At 50.4% G+C, this 16,246-nt stretch overlaps 1 protein-coding gene across 9 annotated transcripts in view; it reads right to left on the reverse strand.

Moving 5' to 3' along the window:
- Positions 1–16,246, reverse strand: part of LCP2 (lymphocyte cytosolic protein 2) — a 50,276-nt gene that overhangs the window by 22,732 nt on the left and 11,298 nt on the right. For 5 of the 9 annotated variants that reach the window (XR_009491869.1, XM_059878707.1, XM_010816671.4 and 2 more), the window contains 5 exon segments: positions 8,495–8,560; positions 8,104–8,135; positions 7,484–7,521; positions 4,760–4,958; positions 2,689–2,786 (listed from right to left, as the gene is read on the reverse strand). Coding sequence is in view for 8 of the 9 variants with exons in the window: in XM_059878707.1 (XP_059734690.1) it covers positions 2,689–2,786; positions 4,760–4,958; positions 7,484–7,521; positions 8,104–8,135; positions 8,495–8,560 (433 nt within the window). In the remaining variant the exon portion in view is untranslated. 9 annotated transcript variants of the gene reach the window in all.

Below are 16,246 nucleotides of genomic sequence, written 5' to 3' on the forward strand. Positions count from 1 at the left end.
GCATTTTCTGCATGTCACTCCTCTGCCAAGCTTTCTAGTGGCTCCTATGACATTAGGAACAAAACTAAAACCACCATGGCCCGCAAAGCCCTGCCTGGGCTGACTCCTGTCCACCCTCCCACCACCTTTGTGTGCTCCTCTCTCCAGGGCCCACTGGGCTCTCACCCTAAGTACCTTCTGGTGGTTCCTGCAAAATCTCATGCTTGTGCATCTTTGGAATCTCCACACTTGTATCTTCCTCTGCCTGGAATATTCTTTTCCCAGCTCTCACCAGAGCTGTCTCACACTGTCCAGCTCAATGTCACCTCTCCACCCACCATCACCTTCCCTGGTCTCCTGTCTCCCTAACTACACATCACTACGCAAATTACCCTGTTTATGCATCTCTTTACTTGCTGATTATTCATCTCCCCCAACCCAAATGAAAATTTTATGAAAGCAGGGACCTTATTTGTCTTGTTCATGCTCTATTCCCAGAACACTGCTGGGTGCTGCTGCTCAGTAAGTATCCGTAGATTGAATGAATGAAATTCTGAATCCCAAGAGTGAGCTGCAGATTTCCAGAGCAAAACCCATGTGTAGATAAATTCAGCTCCATGAGCTCCCTTTGTAATAAAACTGCAAAAGCAGGAGGAATTCATCTGTTCTTAGACAGACTGTCCCAGTGGTGGTGTGGTCTGGATTTCGAGCTTTGGGGAAAACGTGTCCTCTGCATCCCTTAGCCCTGACACCTGGCATTCACCACAGCTGTCCGAGTGCTGCGGTCCCTTGTGGAGAGAGCGCATTTCCAGCTGTGGACTCCTGAGCCTGAACTTCTCTGGGTCTCTTTGGATACAAACAGACCTCAGAGATATTGGGGGTTTGGTTCCAGACCACCACAATGAAGCAAAAATCAAAATAAGGCTCAGTTCAGTTCAGTTCAGTCGCTCAGTCATGTCCAACTCTTTGCCACCCCATGAATCGCAGCACACCAGGCCTCCCTGTCCATCACCAACTCCCAGAGTTCACTCAGACTCACATCCATCGAGTCGGTGATGCCATCCAGCCATCTCATCCTCTGTCGTCCCTTTCTCCTCCTGCCCTCAATCCCTCCCAGTATCAGAGTCTTTTCCAATGAGTCAACATTTTGCATTAGGTGGCCAAAGTACTGGAGTTTCAGCTTTAGCATCATTCCTTCCAAAGAACACCCAGGACCAATCTCCTTTAGAATGGACTGGTTGGATCTCCTTGCAGTCCAAGGGACTCTCAAGAGTCATCTCCAACACCACAGTTCAAAAGCATCAATTCTTTGGCGCTCAGCTTTCTTCACAGTCCAACTCTCATATCCATACATGACTACTGGAAAAACCATAGCCTTGACTAGATGGACCTTTGTTGTCCAAGTCATATCTCTGCTTTTGAATATGCTATCTAGGTTGGTCATAACTTTCCTAGTAAATGGGAAAGTCATAAATTTCTCTGTGGCAGGATAATCAGACCAACTCAGGACTGAAACACATATAGTATGTGCCCGTTTGTGATGGGTCTTTCCTACTGTGCAATATACATCTGCATTAACCAGACCTCCGCAAGACAGGAGGATATAAACAAATTTGGGGGGGAATGGTCCCTCTCTTCTGATACCACCACTGTGATTTTTAACTTTAGTATTTCTTTCTCATCCTGTCAGGGGGTTGCACTGACCTAAAGGCTTACTCTGCATGCACACCTGACCAAAACAGCTCTGGTGAACTTTGGGTATAATGTTAACTTGTGAGTATGAGACATGAGTCTTTCTCTCAAAAATGTATGAAACTGAACCTCCAGCTCCTGACTGGAGTAGCAGTTCTCAGCACTTCTGAGAGTCTGTCCCCCATGTTAGAATAAAACTATCTTTTAATCTTCTCGGTTTGCTTGCTAATTGGATTTTCATCAACACTAGTCACACATTTTTATTTCCTACTGTATATAAAAGCTACATTTATACTATATTAGAATCTATTAAGTGCGTGATAGTATTATGTGTAATAAAGCAACATACATATTTTAATTGGAAAATATTGCTTAAAAATGCTAAACATCATCTGACCAGGCAGGGTTGTCACAAATCTTCAATTTATTAAAAACACAGGATCTGTGAAGTGCAATAAAGCAAATGCAACAAAACGAGGTGTGCCTGTTACTTAATTGGTCCATGGAATCTGGAACTGTAAGCTTGAAGCAAGAGGACCAGGGGTTTGGTGTCCCTCTCTCCCTGGATTCATCACGTCGCACACTTTGGTCCCAAGCTTTCTGTCCATGGAATTTCAGCTGTTGGCCAGCAGGTGGTGCCAGTCTTTTCTTGAGAGAGAAGGCCTAGGACCACCATTCACTTTTTCCTCTTAGATTTTATTTAACAGTTTTCACTTATTTCAAAAGTGGGAGATAATAGCACAATGAATATTAGAAGGAAACTTTTTATTATACAAACAACTTGTATTGTTTATGGTAAAGAGAAAATACCAGTGATAAAAAGCATGATGCTGTGTATAAAAATCACCAGTATTTCACCCCCCACAAAACTCACTGTACTTGGGTATGAATTTCCCAGCCTGCATATAATTTTTTCTTACTGGCTGCAGTTGGATAAAGATGTCTACAGTCTGTTCTGTCCACAGAGGAAGTTATTGAGTGGACGTGAGTTAGCATAAGAGAAAGGATGGCGCCTACCTGGTGAATCCGGCCGGCCGTGGGCAAAGGAGGGAGGGAGGGCATCGGCCTTTGTGGGGGCACAGGCGGCTGCTGCACTTTCCCAGTGGCGGGGCGGTCTGTGGAAATAAAGGCGTTCAAATGGAAGGAGAAATTCTGCATCCAGGTGAGTGGGGCCACCGGCCTGGTGCATCGCTAGATGCGTGGCAGAGATGTGCCCACACCTGGGCCCTACAGGGCGGGGCGTCCTTGGCCCCTTGCCTTCTCTGTGCCTGCCCAGTTCGTCTTACTCTTATACTTGGAAGCAACTCTTCCCTCACCTCTAGGGACTGAGTATTTATCAGAGGTTTTGTTGATGAAGGCATTAAAAAAAAAAGCCTCCTGATAATGAACTCAGCTGGTACCATGAGGGAGTGTTTTCATCCAAAACTGTAAAGAAGTAGACATACATGCCCCTACACATACAGGCAAGTGTGGGTGCACACACGTGTACACACATGTACGTGACGTGCAGAGCCGCATGCACGGGCACACCCAGCTGCCTGGGGGCAGGGTCAAGTCCCCCGTCATGGCTCACGAAGATCCTGCTCTAGGTCCCTTTCCTTCCCTCACGCGTGCTCTGCGTTGTCCTCCCCTCCCACTTCCTCCTTCCTTAAAGGGAGGAGTCAGTCACCAGCTCCGGTTACCAAACCACAGGTTCTGCATAGAAATTCACATTACTCTGATCATCACAGAAGCATCCCCGGGCCAGGCTGACAGACTAACAGTGTTCCGTCTCTGACAGCGAAAGCCCAGGCCAGGACTGTGAGTAATTCCTGCATTTTGTGCCTGACCTATTTTGCCTCACCCAGTCTCAGCCCTGGGGAGGCAACGCTCCTCCACCTGGCCTAACCTCATACCTCACCCACCCTAGCCATCTCTCAGCCCCTCTGACCTTCTTCGAGCCTCAGTGCCTTTGCACGGCCATTTCTATGGCTCAGAGTGCTTTCTCTTTACACCTCTACCCCCACCTAGACAACTCCTGCTCATCCTTTAAATTGAAACTGAAATATCATGCCCTCAGGGAAGCAAGCCCGGACTAGGAATAGCCTCGGCCTCATCTCCCACATGTGTCTTCCTGAGTGTACATCATGGTTTAGTTCAATCATTTTGTTGCCTCACCCACTGAACTATAAACTCTTCCTGTGTGCTCAGAACTGGCGTGTATGGGACACTCAACGACAGTTACTATTTCTTCTCTGGACCTCAGTTTCCCTAAATATGAAACAGGCTTGGTAATTGTCGTCTGTATCATACAGGGTGCTTCAAAACACGATATTCTGACAAAATTTGAAATGACTTTAAAGTTGCCAAGCGTTCTACAGCCTAAAGGATTCGTGGTATGAATTTCCGTGGTGCTGATCATCAACTGTTTGGCTGACTCCTTGATGTTACACAAGTGTACACACGGCTATTTCCATTACCACCACTGGTAGGATGTGAGCCCTGTGAAGCAAGGGCTGTGTCTTCTTTCCAGATAACTTTGAATTTCAACATTTAAAATGATTCCTGGATCATAGGAGACCAATAATTTTTGTTGAATGGATGAAGGAATAAATGAGCGAGGGAGAAATGTGCTGACAGGAACAGATGGACAATGAAAATCTTAAATATTGTTGAAAGTGTTTAAAGTTATGGTCAAACCACATTCAATATTGTTGCTTTTATCCTGACAATCTGTGGGTAGTAGTGCCACGTCATCATGAATTGGTCCAAGACAGGGAGGAACAGGAAAGCACTTGAGTTCCAAAGGAACACACAAATAAGCTGTTCCTTCTAAATGCCCTCAAGCAGCACTTCATCCTGATATCAGCCACCACCAGCAATGGTTTGGCTGCAAATCATAAATATTAAACTTCACAGCAAACCTATATGGCCTGTATTATTACTGTCCTATCTCACAGATAAGGAAACTGAGGCCCAGAGAGGTGGAGTCACTTGCCCAAAGCCACACAGCCAGTCAGCTGGCATCAGCACGCAATGCTCTCTGCTGCGTGGGTGTTGGCCTCCCGTGCATCAGTGGGGGCTGGGGGCTGGGCTCCAGGGCCCTTACCTATGTACATGGAGTTGGGGTTGGACAACGGCTTGGCAGGCAGGATGGAGTTCTGCAGAGCTTCCTCATCGTTGGAGGGTGGTGGCTCGTAATCGGCATCATCTTCCAAAGGTGCCTCTTCCTCTTCGTTGGGGGACTCGTAGTCACCGTCGTCCTCCGCGTCTGCATCATCATTGGGACTTTCATAGTCATCTTCTTCCTGCCGGTGTGACGGGGGCAGTGTGGTGTGTAGAGGCTCCTCGGCAGTGGGCGTGCCCACATCTACTCTCTCTCTGCCAAGCCTCACAGTGGTCCTCACTTGGTTCCTCCCACTTTCCAGATAAGGACACTGAGCTCAGGGAGCACAATTCACGTGGCCAGCAAGCTGTTGTCTTAGGACCCAGTCAAGGTCTTCAGACTCCCTAGGCAAGTGCATTTTTTCCCTGTATGTCTTTGCATAGCAGACAAAAGCGGAAGAAATGAGGTGGACACAGCAGTAGAGGGATGGGAGGGCCTGCTGTTTTGAATAAACACATTTTGCACTTCAAGCATCACCAAGAGTTAGACTAAACACTAGGAGCATCCTGGTTAATTGTCAGTTCTCTTCTCGGGGTGCGCGCTCAGTCACTCAGTCGTGTCCGACTCTTTGTGACCCCGTGGACTGGGGCCTGCCATAGGATTGTCCCAGCAAGAATACTGGAGTGGGATAAGTTTTCCTGGAGAGGGGATAAGCTACCCACTCCAGTATTCTTGGGCTTCCTTAGTGGCTCAGACGGTAAAGAATCTGCCTGCAATGCGGGGGACCTGGGTTCGATCCCTGGGTTGGGAAGATCCCCCGGAGGAGGGCACAGCAACCCACTCCCAGTCTTCTTGCCTGGAGAATCCCCATGGACAGAGGAGCCTGGTAGGCTACAGTCCATGGGGTCAAAAACAGTTGGACTTGACTGGGTGACTAAGCACAGCACAGCACGTATATCATATGTGTGTGTGTATACATACATGTATATATATATATTCCTATACATATATATATATATTCCTATACATGTATATATTCCAAAGCATATACACATTGGAAGCCAAGATGAGGTTGAGTTCATCTTCCTGAACACAAAAAAGACTTCGTCCTGCCGTCAGTGTCACTGCAGCTCGAGAGCAGAGGATGATGAACAGGAGAGACTTGAGAACCACAGCCTCACACCTCCCCAGGCCTTGCTGACTGCCCCTTGGACCTGCAGGGCCTCCCTACCGTCTCCCAGCCTGCGTACCTAGCCCCATGGCTCCTGACTTTCCACCAGGCCTTTACCTTATCAGCCTTTCTCAACAATAGACTTTTCCTCTTTGCTTCTAGAACAACTAGTTTCTTCGGTGATTCGGCTCGTATATTCCTATGTGTGTTTTTGTTCCAAATCACATTCTGATCTGTGTGTGTGTTCTCCAAGCTATAAAATGGTCATGGGGTCATTTGTCCTTGCCCCCCGAGTGCCCTGTGCAGTGCTGGGCACTTCATGGAAGCCCGAGTGTCGTAGCAGCAGCTGGTGGGGGCTCCCTGTTTAAAGACGAGGTGGAGGAGGCCAGCCTGAGACTGAGCTCACAGGAGGAACTGCATGGCAAGCAGTGGCTAAGATACAGTTTCTATGTGAAAATGTAAATATTTGAGAGGAAACTCTGGTCAATTATCCCTTGGGAACAAAATTAATCTGTTACATTCCTTTGTTCTCATGCAAAAAGCGCAGACTTAACTAGCAGGTTTTTTGGTGGGTTTTTTTTTTTTTTTTTTTTTTCAAATTCAATGCTTGCTTTTACCAGAATCCCAGTAGAACAGGGGTGTTTAGTGTCTGCTACCTAAAGGCACTAGAGGCAGCCGCTTACCAGAAGGACCCCTGGACTAAGGGTGGGCGAGCTGCATCCTCAGCCTGCCTCTAACCGGTCATGGGGCTCTACATAAGTCACGTCCTGCAGGGAGCTCAGCTGCTTCCTCTGTAAAAAGAACAGACTGGGCTACGAGCCATAACAGAGTTCTTAGCCCAAGTCCGGCTTCAAGTGTGCTGATGATAATATGCAGTTTTCTGGGGAGAAGCTGTACAGAATTCATCAGACTCTCAAAGGGGTCATCATGACCCCCAAGTATACAACCCCATTGGGCCGTCCCATCCCTGAGGTCTTTCGAGGGCGGATAGTTCATTCTGAGCTCCCTTTCCCTCTGTCACTGCTGCTGCTGCTGCTAAGTCGCTTCAGTCGTGTCTGACTCTGTGCGACCCCACAGACGGCAGCCCACTGGGCTCCTCTGTCCCTGGGATTCTCCGGGCAAGAATACTGGAGTGGGTTGCTAATGGGGACTTAAGCCTATGAGAAAAGCTACTTTAAAGCTGCCTTAGTGTAGACCGTGTGAGGAGGGCTTCGGGGGAGGGCCTGCTGTGGGGTGCTGGTGAACAGTGGCGGGTCAGCACCCCGCAGGCCTCAGCTGAGCCCAGCCCGCCATCAGCGCTCGTCACAAGGTGGCTCACGGCCAAGCCTTTCCCCAGGTGTCCTCCACCACCGCTCCTGTGCCCCGAGGGCAAGAGGGCCGGATGAGACCGGCGACCGTGTGGACTGGAAGCCAGAGAGTCACGCTCCGACCGCCACAGAGCACACCTGAGCCCCGCGGGGCTCCGTCAGGGCCTCGCTCCCCGCATCACGCCAGTGCCTCACCACAAAGGACCTCCGGACTCTGCTGTAAACTGGGAGGACCTGCCCTATACTCACAAAGGACGACCAGCCTCCGTTGTCCTCCTCGTGGCTCTCTGTGGAGGAAGGCAACACCGTTATCAGTGCTGACTGGAGCCACAGAGGGAAGTCGGCCACTCCCCAGCCCGGTGCCCTCCCCGTCCCCCGCCTTCATCCCGCGCAGCCGGGGGTCAGCAACTCAGTGCCAGCTCTCGACTTCCCACCTGAGGGGCTCATTCTACCAGACAGAGGCGGTGGTTCTTAACCTTTCACGTGTGTGAAAGTCACTTGAGAGAGCTTCAAAATATGCAAATTCCCCGGGCCCTATTCTTTGAGCTTCTGATTCTGCAGGAACTGGGAGGGACCCAGGAATCTGCGTTTTAACAAGATGTGGAATTTAGCAGCGGAATAATTGCTTTAAAGACTCAGAAGCAGGAGGACTGGCTGTGCTCGGGTGCTCAGTCAAAACCCAGGTTGTTCCAGGCACCGGCCGAAGAGTCCCTCCCTGTGTCTGTGCAGAGGGCCTCAGTTGGAAGGGGATCATGGCCAGGTGCCTGGCATAGTGATATCTCTCCTCCCCTCCAACTGGACCAGCAGTCAGAAGAACCGAAGAGCCTCCCATCTCCAAAGCAATCGTTTTCACCCCCAGAGACCTTTACCTGTCTCCTCCGGAAACCGCTGGACTTGGGGTCTGCAAAGGCAAGCAACATGGCATTAACGGCCCTACTGACTCGGGGAGATATCCCTCTTAGCCCAGCCCTGCAAGAGGAGCCCCCAGGGGAGGGTATGTCTCACCACCCAGGACTCTTGTCCTTGTTGCTTTGAAACTCGGGCCAGGCTACCCGAAAATTCTGGAAACCGCTGAAGTCACATTGGTGGTACAACTAGGAGCTCATGACTGCCTGCCTTTCTAGGGGAAGCTCCCCTGATGCAGGGGCAGGATGCAGGGCGGATCAAAAATTAAGGCAAAACCACTCCCATTTAGACTTGAGTTTGAAAATTCTTCGCATCTCATTAAACTGACCCTGGACACTTGGCTGCCCCACTCACTTGCGTGTGAAAATGCTCCTTCTCTCTTCATTCTTGTTGATTTCTTGACTTAACTTACTCAGAATCCTACAAGACAAAGGGACAGGTGAGGTGATAAAAGCATTTTCTCTCTCCACCTTCAGCCTTCCTCCCCTGAGTCCTGAAGATTCCCGGTCGGTGTGACCTCAGGCACTTGGACCAACCTTAGCCGGCCTCTTCCTTTGGCCTCCAGCCAGTCCCCTCCCTCTGCGCCCCACTTTCTTGCCACCTCCATCCCCTTGCTCCTGCCCAGGAAGCTCTCGGCATGGGCTCAGCCTCCTGGGGGGCCCTCCGTGGGGACTGGCCGGCTGACACCGGCTCCTCCTCCTCTGAAATCCAGCAGCCTTAAGATCAGGACATGACCGCAGTGTATCTTATTGTGCTGGTATTCGCAGGGCTGAGCTCCCCTGACTCTTGGTTTGACATTCCTGTAGCGATGTCTAACAAGAATCTTCAATCCACCTCTGAGACCTGGAGGAATCGGCTGCTCGTTGCAGAACTCTTGACAAGAGCTTCAGTGCGCTTCTTGGGCCTGAAATCTCCTTCCATCCTCCGTTCCCTCCTTGGTGACATGGATTCTTATAAACACTTGGTGAAGTATTCCCCATCTAGGCACAGCCTGCAAAGCGGGAGACTCCCTGAATCATCCATGCCCACAGGCCTGCCTTGGCCAGGACCCTCTCATTCCTTGGATGTTGTAAAATAGCAAATCTGTAAACCCCAGGGCAGGAAAGGCAGAGTGGGACGGCAGCTCTGGTATGCCCTCTGCAGTAAACCTCTAGCTTCCCTTAGCACCACTGAGGAGACCCAGGGTCCGTCAGCTGACAGGCTCCTGTTCCCGTGAGATCTGGGGCAGCTGGAGGAGGCTCAGAGGTGGTCTCACCCTACGTCATTTTACACGTGGGGCCACAGGGGCCCAGAGAGGAAGAGACTGAGCTGCACAGCAGGCCCCTCCCCCAGCGACACGCAGCAGCCTCAGAAGCCAGGCTCCCTCATTTCCAGAGCGCACACTGTCAGCACACCGTGTCAATGCCCCTGATGCCGGAAGCCCCTTGGGAATGGAGCTATGGAGCCTGTTGCCCTCTGGGAAGGACCCAGAGTCCACCCTCCTTCTGCTGCAGTGACTGCAGCAAGGTCACAAGTTTGGTCTAAAACAAAATTGCTAAGTTAGCAAAGTAGTCTTGGCCCCCACCACGTCTTGCTTCCCTCATCATCCCCCAGGCCCCCAATCCCCATCCCCCCACTTCTCCACGTTCCCCGGGAACCTGCTCAGAACCTCTCAACTCATTCAAGTGAGAGGATGTGCTGTGCTGTGCTTAAGTCGCTCAGTCATGTCCAACTCTTTGCAACCCCTTGGACTGTAGCCCACCAGGCTCCTCTGTCTATGCGGATTCTCCAGGCAAGAATACTAGAGTGGATTGCCATACCCTCCTCCAGGGTATCTTCCCAACCCAGGGATAGAACCCAGATCTCCCACATGGCAGGCGGATTCTTTACCATCTGAGCCACCAGAGAAGCCCAAGTGACAGGGTGAACAAACTTAATAAATGAGCTGGGCCATTAGAGGAGAGAGAGAGGAGCCTGTAACCCTTCCTCCGATGTCATTGCTGGGATGTCACACGTCATGGGGAGATGCTTTAAAGTGGGGGTGGGGAGCTTCCCAGTGGAAGCTCCAATCACACCACCAGATTGCTTGTTTCTGGTTCCTCTGTCTCCTTTAAGCGGTTGTTCAAGAAGCTGATGAGCATCCCTCTGCTCCCTCCTCTGACAGAGCATCAGTCAGGGCACCGTCACCCCCATCCCTTCACTCAACAGTGCCCACTCCAGGCTACCTAAGCGCCAGGAGCTCTGCTGGGGTTCAGGGCACCTTGGTGAACAAAACAAAGATCCCTGCTCTCGAGGAGCTTACTTGCTAGGGGAGACGGACAGACGACAAACAGTGAACACTGGAGGAAGTGAAATTCAAGGTGAGAGCTGTGTGGACACGCAGGCAGCAGAGGTGTGGGCTGGGCGAGGGGGCGGGAGTGCAGGAGCGGGGTGCGGTTACAATTGAAAAACCACCCAGCGGGCCTCTGGGAGGAGGTGACATTTCTGCAGGACCTGAAGTAAGGAGTGCTGGGGAGCGGGTCCCCCGCACAGTAAGGGCGGTAAGGGAGGGCACAGGGAGAAGCGGGGTGGCCCTGACTGGCTGGCACAGCTGCTTTGATCCTGAAAAGACCTGCTGCTCTAGGCAACTCCTTATGGTATCTTCAGCAGCCAGGAGGGAGGCTGCTGGGGCTCTAACTGGCAAAGGAAGGAAATGGCAAACCGCAGCCCCACAGAGCTGAGAGCAGCAGGGCCGGAGAGGGGCCGGCAGCCCAGCCTGTCGCAGATGTGGGGCCCCTGGGCCCCCTGCTTTGGGGGCCTCAGAGCAACCCCTCCCCGCAGCTGGGGCCGCTGGCTGTGGGGGGCGCGTGCGCAGGGCGGCAGTGCTGGGGACCAGAGCACGAGGTTCTTGCACCTCTGCCTGCAAACTTTCATGGCTGTCCCCCACTCACTCCCACGCCCCAGAGGACCAAGCGACAGTGAGCGGCCGGAGGTGACTCATTCTCCCTCCTTCCCACAAACCCCAGGCCGCACTCAGCCCCAGGAGAGACCGACAGGGCTGGGCCTCGGGTAGACATGGCTCTCTCTGTCTTTAGCCGCAGAAGCGGAGCGGACCTTTCCGCAGGAAGCCAGGTCGTGGCAGCCGAGACCCCTAGCTCGCTGTGTGATGGGGGCAGGCCTCTGACTTCTCAGGTAGAGGCCTCCTCCAGTCATGCTGGACGGTACAGAGGTTGGGAGGGGGGTCCTGCTGAGTGTGACTGCAGCCTCCTGCCCACGGACAGTGCCCACAGCCTGACCTCAGGCCGGGTATTGCCCTCCGTAGTCCTCCTTTCCTCATCAGCGAAACAGGAGGGTTGGCCCTAGCTGGAGAATCCCTGACTGGCTTGACCATAGCCACAAACACTGATGACCAGGCCCACTGGAGACTTAACCCATCAGAGCGTCCAGGAGAGGCTGGGAGCCACTGGATGCAGTTGCAACAAGCGCCCCAGAGACATGGGTGGGTCCTATGGGCTGAAAGCTTGTGCAATCACTCCTGTGATCTGCTCTTCTTGGACTTGTTTTTAAAAGAATAAAAATGGAGGAAGCGGAGTGAGGTGAGGGAGCAGAAGCAGAACTCAGGGTCTCTGTCCTGTTGTGGCCCCTGCAGGGCTCTCCCAGGACACGTGCGGCTCCCTTTCCACGGTCCCTGTGTTCTGCCAATGGGGGTGGAGGCTCACAAGTGCGTCTTGAAATCAACTTTGCTGGCCACACAGAAGTAAGAAGGAAACTGGGAAAGAAAGGCAGGCAGGGAGGAAGGGAGGAAGAAGACAGAACAGAATGGAAAGTGTAAGAGCCCACAGTGCGAGTAAGAGTCAATGTTATTTCCCGAACACTCTGTCTTGTTGCCTGTGTGATTGTATGTCTCATGCACAGCTGAAATGTTTTTCTTGCCAAATGTCGCATAATGTGAGCTGTAGATGAGTTTCCCTGTCTCCTAGAGGGCTTGGGGGGACGGGGAGCTGCTCCCTTGACCCCAGTTTCAGAGGCACACTGGCCTGCCCCTCGCCCGGAGGCCCTCCTCCACCCCTCACTCCCTCCCTGCTCTCTGACACCACCCCGACCCCTGTCCCACCTCCCAGCCCACGTTCTCACACCCGATCTGGCTTTCACTTGCATTTCACCTTCCTTTAAAGGAACAAAATTCCTCCTTAAAGGCAAGTCTTCTGTGAACCAAGAGTCAAACCTTCCAAAATTCTGTCCTGTCACCTGAGGAGACAGGGAGAAGCCAGGACATCGGTCTCAAGACTCAGGCCTCCAGGGGCAATCAGGACACATGAGCGGGAAGCAAGAATCTGAGGGTCTCCCACTTCTCAGTCATGCCCTCCCCCTGACAGATTTACAAGTCATATGTTACTTGTGCTCCAGTCATTTTGTGTAGTAGCCAGGAAAAGCTATCCTGTTTTACTAGCAAGGACAGCAGGGCGCTGGGGGAGGTGTTTGTCAAAGGCCCCACGCGGGTTTTTCACTTGGAGCTGAGCGGAAGTTAAGCGCTCTGGGCTCCCACTGAGGAGGAGGAGCGGCAGTCAGTGGGGTGGAGGCACTTTCCGTGTAGGGAGGACGGAGCCCCTGGACAGGGCTTTGGCCAATGAGCGGGAGAGGAGAGGCATATCGGAGAGGCACCTGGCACTGTCCCCAGTCTGCTGGGAGTCGAGCACGTGTCATGAACACAGTGCTGAGTTCAGCTCTGCACCCTCCCTCCATCCTGCCCGCCATGCTTTGTATCTTAGGTAGGCGCTGAGCAGATGGGACAGGGAGCTGTCTCTGAGGTTAGGAGACGACGCCTTTTCAGAAGACAGACAAATCAACAGGCACCTGCCTTGTCTCTCTAACTGGATCTTAGCTTTTTTCCATCCTAATTCCACTATGGATGATGGGAACAGTGATCATTGATGTTATAAAGAGAATCATCCAATACCTATCTGTTACCTACATTACCACCACATCCCTGCCCTCTTCTTCTATTTTTTTTAAGTTACACTGTATTATTTTAAACATAAAATTTATAGCATTGGACTTCCCTGGTGGTACATTGGATAAGAGTCTGCCTGCCAGTGTAGGGGACATGGGTTCAATCCCTGCTCTGGGAGGATCCCACATGCTATGGGCAACTTAATCTCAGGCACCATTAACTACTGAGCCCTTGCACCCTAGAGCCTGTGCTCTGCAACAAGAGAAGCCACAGAAAGTGAGGCCCACACACTGCAACTAGAGGGTACCCCCCACCCCCACTCAGCATGATTAAAGAAAGCCCTCAAGCAACAAGAAGACCCAGTGCAAAAAGAGCAACAAAAATTTACAACATTAAAAAAAAAAAGACTCCAGATGATCATCAGAAGATTTTCTCTTGTATTCTATCGATTTAACCAGATCATGCTCAGCTCTACCATAGGTGCTAGGCTCAGTCCTCTAAAAGGATGTTAATTGTTTTATTTTAAAACTCTCCTCCATCACATTGTCTGTGACGTCTCTGGGAGAAACTAGGCCTGAGAACACTGTCCCACCAGAAACTGCCTTCTTACAAAGTCCATTTAGTACTGACTTTTTAAAGCAAATTTAAGGAAATTGAGATATTCAGAGGAGTGTAATCTTGTTTTGGTCTACTGTACACAAACAATTTCTTTTCTATAGCCCTTTAGGGAAGTGGTCTAGGGTTAATGGACCCGTGTACAAAGGAATGGAACAAATGAGCCCCAAATATCTATACACACAGGCAGCTTATGTGGGCTGCCTCCCACTTACCCACGTACCCAGATACACTGCCCTCTCTGAGTTGCTTCCTTCCTCTCCTCTAGACGAGGAACCTGAGGCTCAGACTTGAGATGGCTTGCCTGAGTCCCACAGCTGGGAGGAGGCAGAGCCTGCTTTAGAACCTGGCTTTGCCTCGCTCCAAAGCCCATGCCTTTGCATGCTTTCATCCTCCCCAGTTAGTAGGATAAAATCATTAGTAAAAACCTGAAATGGTGCTCATTGGGATTTTGCATAAAATGGCCGGAATAGTTAATGCCTCTTCAGTACATTTTATTGTATCTCCGTTATTTCTTCTCTCTCACTGGTCCTTTGAGACAGGGTCTGTTATTGTCCCCATTTTACAGATGAGGAAGCTGAGGCTCGGGGAACTCTGATAACTTGTCCACAGACTCATAGCTAATGAACGGGAGAATTGGGTCTCAACTAGTCTGATCTCAGAGCCTGCATTTTACTCCCTAAGCTCTCCTGTCTGCCTGTTCAGATCTGAAATAATATCTTTTAAAAGAATGTGCTCATGGAGTTCATGTAACCCATTCCTTCATTTTATACACTTAGAAACTCAGAGTACTCTAGGACTCATCCCAGGCACAGAGCTCACAGAGATATAACTGAAAATTGGTACTTTTCATACCAATGCTCACACTCAGAATCACCTGATCAAGGCTTCCCCGGATGCCTTCCCCACCAGTTTGCCTTTCAGGCTCCGTGGACAGCCCTCGTACCTTGCCTTGGGGGGAAAAGCCACTGGAGGGGGATTCTTACTGCAGGCCAAGTTGTTGTTTTAGTTTTTAAATAACTGAAGAAATATCCCACCTCCACCTCACGTTGAACTGCAGACATCAGCTCAGCTTGGCCTTAAGACTGAAAAAATGATCCACCCAGTTGAAAGTGCCTTCCTCATCCCCTTCCTTCTACTGCTCTGATTGAATCCCCTCCTCCCAGCATCTTCCTAGCCACAGCCCTGGGAGAAGCTGCCGTCTCATAGGAATGACCATAGCTGTCATTCCTAACCAGGCTCCATGCCTCCAACTGAGCCCTCCTCTCCATCATCTTTTACACACCCTGGAGAGAATCAACATGCAGGATTTTACCTCAGTGTTCCCCCTGGTGAACTCACTTCACCAACACTCTCAGACTCATAACAGCTCAAAGCATCCTTCACAATTGTAACCAGTTGCTGTGGTCTTTTTACTGCTCACTCCCCCTCGTACGCCTCAACTGCTCTGACCTACTTGCAGTTCCAATAAACACACTGGTGTCATGCCTTCCCAATATAGTCCCCATTTCTAGAATGTCTTTCAATCGTTTTTCATCTGACCACTCTCAATATATTTCAAGATCCAAGTTAGGTTCCCTTCTTCCCCAAAGTCTTTCCTGATGCCACTTCTTGATTTTAAAACACTGTGTGGATCCAGCTTAACGTGTCTACAGGCTGACTCTGGCCCACCAGCCACCAGTTCTCACTGCTATATACTAAGTTCTCTCCTTGACCTAGAATTGCGGCCTTTTTCTAGGGCATCCCATCTATAATGTCCAATATAATCGTCACCACTGTATCTAGCTATTGAGCCCTTGAAATGTGGCTAGTGCCTCTGAGGGGCTGAATGTTTTATTATTTTTTGAATCTTTATTTTTAGTTATTTGGCTGGACTGGTTCATAGTTTTGGCATGTGAGATCTTTTAGTGTGGCAGGTAGGATTTTTACATGCAGCATGGGAACCCTTGGTTGTAGCATACAGGATCTCGTCCCCTGACCAGGGATTGAACCCAGGCCCTCTGTATTGGGAGCATGGAGTGTTAGATCACTGGACCACCAGGGAAGTCCCTGAATTTTTAATTTAACTTAGATTTAAATAGCCATTTTGGACTAGGAAAAAAACTCTTAAGATCAATTATTCTTCAACAATAGTGGCCCCTGGAGACAGGCAGTACCAAAGGCAAATCCTTATTCCCTTCTTTTTCTTCACCCTTCCAGATGAGGGAAATTTGAGAGTCATATTTTTCTTATTTGAGCTACTCTGGCAGCTCTACCTAGTCACGAAACTTTTCACCTCCTATTTCATTGACCTACTTCCCTTTCATCGTTGTGAGCCCTAAGACGTTTAGAGCAAGAGAAAGGACCCCAGAGGGCGTCTGGAGTGGAGATCTCAGACTAGGGGCCCCCACACTAAATCTAGCCCATAAGGGTGCTAACTTTGGCATTCACAATATTAAAAAATATTTGAGCAACATTTAAAAATTGAGATATATTGCATAAAACTTATATTTCTAGCTACTTGAAAATTCAAAGATTGGGTATTGAGACTTCCCTGGAGGTACAGTGGTTAAGAATCTGTCTTGCAATGCAGGGGAGGCAAG

Source organism: Bos taurus, chromosome 20 (assembly GCF_002263795.3).
Source record: "Bos taurus isolate L1 Dominette 01449 registration number 42190680 breed Hereford chromosome 20, ARS-UCD2.0, whole genome shotgun sequence".
In the NCBI taxonomy this organism is placed as follows: domain Eukaryota; kingdom Metazoa; phylum Chordata; class Mammalia; order Artiodactyla; family Bovidae; genus Bos; species Bos taurus.